The sequence below is a fragment of the Ovis canadensis genome, chromosome 20 (assembly GCF_042477335.2).
Source record: "Ovis canadensis isolate MfBH-ARS-UI-01 breed Bighorn chromosome 20, ARS-UI_OviCan_v2, whole genome shotgun sequence".
Lineage (NCBI taxonomy): Eukaryota > Metazoa > Chordata > Mammalia > Artiodactyla > Bovidae > Ovis > Ovis canadensis.
Genome location: NC_091264.1, coordinates 44,178,392 through 44,186,147, shown reverse-complemented (window position 1 = coordinate 44,186,147; position 7,756 = coordinate 44,178,392). Strand labels below are relative to the sequence as shown.

The 7,756-nt window shown below is 35.6% G+C and overlaps 1 protein-coding gene across 2 annotated transcripts; it reads left to right on the top strand.

The window, feature by feature from the left end:
• Positions 1-206: 206 nt before the first annotated feature.
• LOC138425619 (olfactory receptor 2J3-like) lies at positions 207-6,214 on the top strand. 2 transcript variants are annotated; one of them, XM_069563743.1, is made up of 2 exons: positions 207-221; positions 5,209-6,214. In XM_069563743.1, exons 1-2 carry the CDS (start codon positions 207-209, stop codon positions 6,133-6,135), a joined length of 942 nt encoding a protein of 313 aa, XP_069419844.1. In that variant the 3' UTR covers positions 6,136-6,214. The 2 variants fall into 2 exon arrangements, with proteins under 2 accessions (XP_069419844.1, XP_069419843.1); XM_069563742.1 differs by lacking the exon at positions 207-221 and having other exon boundaries at positions 5,203-6,214.
• Positions 6,215-7,756: the final 1,542 nt, after the last annotated feature.

Here is a 7,756-nt window from a genome sequence, read left to right as displayed (position 1 = left end):
TGGCCACAGCAATCAGAGCAGAAAAAGAAATAAAAGGAATCCAAATTGGAAAAGAAGAAGTAAAACTCTCACTGTTTGCAGATGACATGATCCTCTACATAGAAAACCCTAAAGACTCCACCAGAAAATTACTAGAGCTCATCAATGAATATAGTAAAGTTGCAGGATATAAAATCAACACACATAAATCCCTTGCGTTCCTATACATGAATAATGAGAAAGTAGAAAAAGAAATTAAGGAAACAATTCCATTCACCATTGCAACGAAAAGAATAAAATACTTAGGAATATACCTACCTAAAGAAACTAAAGACCTATATGTAGAAAACTATAAAACACTGGTGAAAGAAATGAAAGAGGACACTAATAAATGGAGAAATATTCCATGTTCATGGATTGGAAGAATCAATATAGTGAAAATGAGTATACTACCCAGTGCAATCTATAGATTCAATGCAATCCCTATCAAGCTACCAGCGGTATTTTTCATAGAGCTAGAACAAATAATTTCACAATTTGTGTGGAAATACACAAAACCTCGAATAGCCAAAGCAATCTTGAGAAAGAAGAATGGAACTGGAGGAATCAACCTGCCTGACTTCAGGCTCTACTACAAAGCCACAATCATCAAGACAGTATGGTACTGGCACAAAGACAGAAATATAGATCAATGGAACAAAATAGAAAGCCCAGAGATAAATCCACACAGTTATGGATACCTTATCTTTGACAAAGGAGGCAAGAATATACAATGGAGAAAAGACAATCTCTTTAACAAGTGGTGCTGGGAAAACTGGTCAACCACTTGTAAAAGAATGAAACTGGAACACTTTCTAACACCATACACAAAAATAAACTCAAAATTGATTAAAGATCTAAACATAAGACCAGAAACTATAAAACTCTTAGAGGAGAAAATAGGCAAAACACTCTCCGACATAAATCACAGCAGGATCCTCTATGACCCACCTCCCAGAATACTGGAAATAAAAGCAAAAATAAACAAATGGGGCCTAATTAAAATTAAAAGCTTCTCACAACAAAGGAAACTATAAGCAAGGTGAAAAGACAGCCTTCTGAATGGGAGAAACTAATAGCAAATGAAGCAACTGACAAATAACTAATCTCAAAAATATACAAGCAACTCCTGCAGCTCAATTCCAGAAAAATAAACGACCCAATCAAAAAATGGGCCAAAGAATTAAATAGACATTTCCCCAAAGAAGACATACAGACGACTAACAAACACATGAAAAGATGCTCAACATCACTTATTATCAGAGAAATGCAAATCAAGACCACAATGAGGTACCATTTCACACCAGTCAGAATGGCTGCGATTCAAAAGTCTACAAGCAATAAATGCTGGAGAGGGTGTGGAGAAAAGGGATCCCTCTTACACTGTTGGTGGGAATGCAAACTAGTATAGCCACTATGGAGAACCGTGTGGAGATTCCTTTAAAAACTGGAAATAGAACTGCCTTATGACCCAGCAATCCCACTGCTGGGCATACACACAGAGCAAACCAGAATTGAAAGAGACACATGTACCCCAATGTTCATTGCAGCACTGTTTATAATAGCCAGGACATGGAAGCAACCTAGATGTCCATCAGCAGATGAATGGATAAGAAAGCCATGGTACATATACACAATGGAATATTACTCAGCCATTAAAAAGAATACATTTGAATCAGTTCTAATGAGGTGGATGAAACTGGAGCCTATTATACAGAGTGAAGTAAGCCAGAAAGAATAATATCAACACAGTATATTAACACATATATATGGAATTTAGAAAGATGGTAATGAGAACCCTGTATGCGAGACAGCAAAGGAGACCCAGATGTATAGAACAGTCTTTTGGACTCTGTGGGAGAGGGAGAGGGTGGGATGATTTGGGAGAATGGCATTCAAACATGTATAATATCATGTAAGAAACGAATCACCAGTCTAGGTTCGACAGGATTCTTGGTGCTGGTGCACTGGGATGACCCAGAGAGATGGTATCAGGAGGGAGGTGAGAGGGGTTTCAGGATCGGGAACTCGTGTATACCCATGGCGGATTCATGTCAATGTATGGCAAAACCAATACAATATTGTAAAGTAAAATAAATTAAAAAAAGGAAAACACAATACAGTTTACTAACGCATATATATGGAATTTAGAAAGATAGTTGGTAATGATGACCCTATATGTGAAACAGCAAAAGAGACACAGATGTAAAGAACAGTCTATTGGACTCTGTGGGAGAAGGCGAGGGTGGGATAATTTGAGAGAATAGCATTGAAACATGTATATTATCATATGTGAAACAGATCACCAGCCCAGGTTCGGTGCACGAGGCAGGGTGCTCAGGGCTGGTGCACTGGGATGACCTTGAGGGATTGAATGGGGAGGGAGGCGGGAGGGGGTTTCAGGATGGGGAACACATGTACACCCATGGCTGATTCATCTCAATGTTTGGCAAAAGCCACTACAATATTGTAAAGTAATTAGCCTCCAATTAAAATAAATAAATAATTAAAAAAATGATAAACACCGGTCTAACGAGGCAATCACCTTGAAGGACATTAATTGCAACTTTGGGATTTATTTTCCCAATGGCCCCAGTCAAGGAAGGAAACTCATATTATTCTCTTTGTTTCTGTAAAGGTCCTGTTTGCTCTGGGGCAAGGAGTGCATCCCCTGATACCTTATTATGCCCTTAAGAGTTCCCATGTTCTGCTAAAAGGAAAATTTTGGACAAACTCATTGTCTTGTTTGTAACAATGATAATCACAGTTATTTTCAGCTTGCTTTCCACAGTTAGATTATATACATTAGTGTAGGTGGGATAGGAGGGCAATTAGGTTAATGTTGCAGGTCACATGATATCCAAAGAGCCTCTCATCAGTTTATATATGATTAGGGCATAGAAGGAAAGAGAACAGCAGGGAAGGTGAGCAAACCCAGGAAGGTCACTACTGAAAGAAGTTGATGCAGTGCTAAACCAGGTTTAATATAAAGGAATGAATATGACAAGAATTAGAAAAATGTTTGTTAGTAACAATGAGGGTGAGAAGAAAGTGCTAAGTCATCCACCTTCCCCATAATTTTTAACTTAAGGGAAATATTTTATTCTATGGTTTATAAAAGATACTTTGATAGGGTCTTTATTTCCCTTTTATCTGTTAAGAAGGAAATCAAACCATAAAGCTTTGAAATTTAATTTCCTGAATTCTGTAGTTTTTCATCCCTAATCTCTTATCCCTTTTTACTTTTTTTTTTCCTTTTTACTTTGAGGAGAATGCTGAAAGAAAGGTAATACAAAAAATACCACAAAACTCCCAATTTCTTTTAATTAAAGTAATGTGAAATTCAGGCAGCTTTATAAGGCAGAAAAATGATGTCTGCATCAAAAAAGGTACCCACAGTATTTGAATTCAAATATCTTGTGATGTATTAACTCCAATTCTAAGGAAGTTTTATAAATCCCTTAGAATTTTCCCATCATATCTCAAAAGGTTAAGTTATTTTCATTGTCAATAATATTAAGTGATGCATTACTATCTTTATGCCTGCCTAAATCAATCTTAGCCAAATTCAATATTTCTAGCTCTTCAGCTTGTAACTCAACTAATTAGACATCTCTTATAGCTTTTTAAAGATTCAAGATTAGAATATTAGAGCAAATAAACATTCCTTGAAAGACTGCAGGTGAATCTGTTTTGGTTGAATTTGTCTTTTGCCATATCCTATCAGAGAATGTGAGAGAAGCAGAAGTAGCAAGGCAAAGCTATTTGGGATTATTTAAATGATGGGATACTGTGCTTTGCATCAGTAACTATATAATAAAAGAGTGGTTTTTTTTTCTGTGAAAAATGGATAATGCACATGAGAAAATAAGCAACTGAAAATCAAACTATTAGTACACATTCAAATTTCTTAACTTTATTTTTTACAAAAGAACCATGACCTTGTCATTGGATTTTATGTAATATTCACATATCTTTGTCTATTAAAAATTAGTGAATTTTCTCTTCGGAATTTCCCATTCCAAACTGTGGAAAACCTAGACATATTATGTAATTGTAGGTAATTGTAGGTTGTGACTCAGAATTTAATATCTTACCTATTGTTCTAAAGCATATGCAGTTTTGTGGGCACAGTCTTTAAACCCTGTTGTTCATGTTTCATAGACACTCAAAATACACACTTTGTATTCCAAATACCACAATCAGAGTTCCTCTCTGCTTTCCTGCTCCAACCACCCTCCCTTTCTTGCTCCCTCTTAACAGTTTCCTTCGTCTTTTTTTTTTTTTAAATCTTCCCAAACAAGTTGTATTCTCATTTATGTTTGGAAGTATAGTTTATCACCAAATTCCCCAATCTACTTCATTTTTCAATTAATCCAGATTATTAGCTGTTTTATTGTTGTTGTTGTTTGTCTTTTCCATAAAGGCCACTTGGATAAGTAGCTTTTACACCTCAGCATTTCATTTCTTCTTTACCTTCTGGGTTTCCTTGTGTGGACATTGCTCTGTGGAGCACTTCTGTGGTTTTAGCACTTCTGCGATGATCATGTGTTGATACCTGTGCAGTGAACTTCAGCTAAACTCATTATTATGAATATTGATAAGTTGGTGTGTGCTCATGCATGCATGCGTATTTGTTTATATTTACATTTGCATGTTATTTGTGTCTGGAAATCAAGCTGATAGCATAAACAAATAAGTATGAATGTTTTATTTTGTCTATAAACATATCAATTGAAGTTTAGTTTTTTCATCCAATATTAACACTTTAAAGTTACTGCTGAATTGTTTTTATCTCATGATAAATTCTCACCTTTGTGCAAGATTGTTAAGACTGCAGATATTTCTTTCTATGTAACCACAAGGGGGTAGAGGTTTTTTTTTTTTTCCCCTAAGAAAAGAGAGTTTTTAAAATGAAAATTTTCTTAGCTATGAAAAGTCTTTAATCTTCATTTATCCAAATGCTAACATACATAAAAAATAACTAATTCAGATGAGAAGCTATTGTTAGTATCTACAACAGGACAAATGTCTGAATGAAACATAAAAACTATAAAAATCCTATTGTTATAATGGCAGTATTTGGAAATGTGTTTTCTCCCTCAATCAGTTTGCAAAAGTTTGACAATGAGGGGGCAGACCCTCAGTTTATATGATTCTTCAGGTATTGAAAGAAAAAGAAAGATGAAGGAAAAAAATGCAAGTTCTGGTTACTTTGTTCTACTGGGTTTTTCTAACTGGCCTCATCTTGAGTTAGTTCTCTTTGTGGTTATCTTGATGTTCTACCTGATGACACTGATAGGTAACCTGTTCATCATTTTCTTGTCATATCTGGATTCCCGTCTCCACACTCCTATGTACTTCTTCCTCTCAAACCTCTCTTTTCTGGATCTCTGCTACACCACGAGTTCCATCCCCCAGTTGCTGATCAACCTCTGGGGACCAGAGAAAACCATCTCTTATGCTGGTTGCATGATCCAACTTTATTTTGTCCTTGCACTGGGAACTGCTGAATGTGTGCTGTTGGTGGTGATGTCCTATGACCGTTATGCAGCTGTGTGTAGACCTCTGCATTACACTGTCCTCATGCACCCTCGTTTCTGCCATCTATTGGCTGTGGCTTCTTGGGTAAGTGGCTTTACCACCTCAGCACTTCATTCCTCATTTACGTTCTGGGTACCCCTGTGTGGTCATCACCAAGTGGACCATTTCTTCTGTGAAGTTCCAGCATTGCTTCGACTGTCATGTGTTGATACTCATGCTAATGAGCTGACCCTTATGGTCATGAGCTCCATTTTTGTGATCATACCGCTTATCCTCATTCTCAGCTCCTATGGTGCCATTGCTCAGACTGCGCTGAGGATGCAGTCAACAACTGGACTTCAGAAAGTCTTTGGGACATGTGGAGCCCATCTTATGGTTGTATCCCTCTTTTTCATTCCAATCATGTGCATATATCTACAGCCACCATCAGGAAATTCTCAAGATCAAGGCAAGTTCATTGCCCTTTTTTATACTGTTGTCACACCTAGCCTCAACCCTCTAATCTACACTATCAGAAACAAAGATGTAAAAGGGGCAGTTAAAAGATTAATGGGCTGGGACAGGGAGATGTGAGAGATCACCTGTCCAGCAACTTTTGTTCAGAGAGTCTTATGATCTCAGAGGTTTCCTCTGCTCCTTTGAGACGTGATGGTATTTTTGGTCTACAACCCACCAAGCATAGAAGAAAAGTTCTGCCCCAAATTTGTTGTTCTTTTTATTTGTTCATTCTGAAATATTTTCTAAAGATAACCTTTTTGATTCGTACAACTTTAATCTTTAATTATTCTATATTTAGTGTTCCCAGAAATTAAGGGCCTGGTTTTAAAATTAATATACTAATTCATAGAGCAAACTTTAGTATCTACAGAAAGAGAGAGTCAATATAGCAAAGATTAGGCTAATAGAGTTTTTGGTCATTGAGAGTCATTACATTTACATAAGTGGTAAAAATTCTTTGGCTGAAATACACTTTATTCAAGATATTAAATTATTTGAGCATTTTGTCTTATGGATCTATATATATACTTGTTGCATTGAAAGATATAAAGAATTACCTATTCAAATGATTCATTCATTCATCCATTCCTTTATTCATTGACTCTCTCCAGGGTATTTGTCTTCCCCTCTCTTCATCCTCCTTATCTTTCACTAGACATGATCATGACTATAGGGTACAGACTAATGTCTTTGAATCCACCTCTCTACCAAGGCTTATTAGGTAATAGAATTTTTCCTAAATAATGGGGCCACATGCTGGATCATTTCACATATCACACAAGCTTTGCAAAGTGTGAAAACGTTTACTTTTCCTGACTCCATGGAAAACTTACCATTTGGCATTCCACATGTAGCATTCCAGTCTTTCAACATATAAATGGTTCTCCTTTTTAAGGCTTATTGAAGTATAATTTACATATAATAAAATTCATCCATTTAAAATGTACAGTTCAATGAGTTTTGACAAATGTATAATTGTATAAATATCACCACAATCAAGATATAGTACATTTCCATCACTCTCCAAGGAATGCTGTCCTTTTGCTGTCAGTTCTTTTACCTGTGCCTGAAGCAACCATTGATTTTGTCTTAATAGTTTTGCCTCTTTCTTTCTTTTTTTTTTAGAATTTCATATAAATGTAATCATACAGTGTATAATCTTTGAGTTTGGCTTCTTTCACTTAGCATGATGGTTTTGAAATTTAGACATGCATCAATGGATCCCCCCTTTTACTTGCTGATTAGAATTCCATTGTATGAATATGGCACAATATATTCACTTATCTGATAATGAGTTTTTGAAAGTATTTACTTTTTTGGTTATTATGAATAAAGCTCTTATAAAGATTGGTATACAAGTGTTTGTGTGGCTAAGTGTTTTCCCTAAATTTAGGTAAACACCTAACAGTGGGATTGGTGAATCATAAACTAAGTATATGTTTACCTTTATTAGAAATTTTCAAAATGTTTTCAAAGTAACTATACCATTTTCATTCTAAAAAACAGTGTATGAGAGTTACAATTACCCCACATTTTCTATAACACCTGGTATTGTGAATCTTTATACTTTTAGCCTTTCCAGTGGGTTTATAGTTATATCTCATTGTGGTTTTAATTTGCATTTACTTCAGGGCTCTGATATTGACCATCTTTTCATATACCTCCTATATCTTATTTTGTGATGTTTATGTTAAAA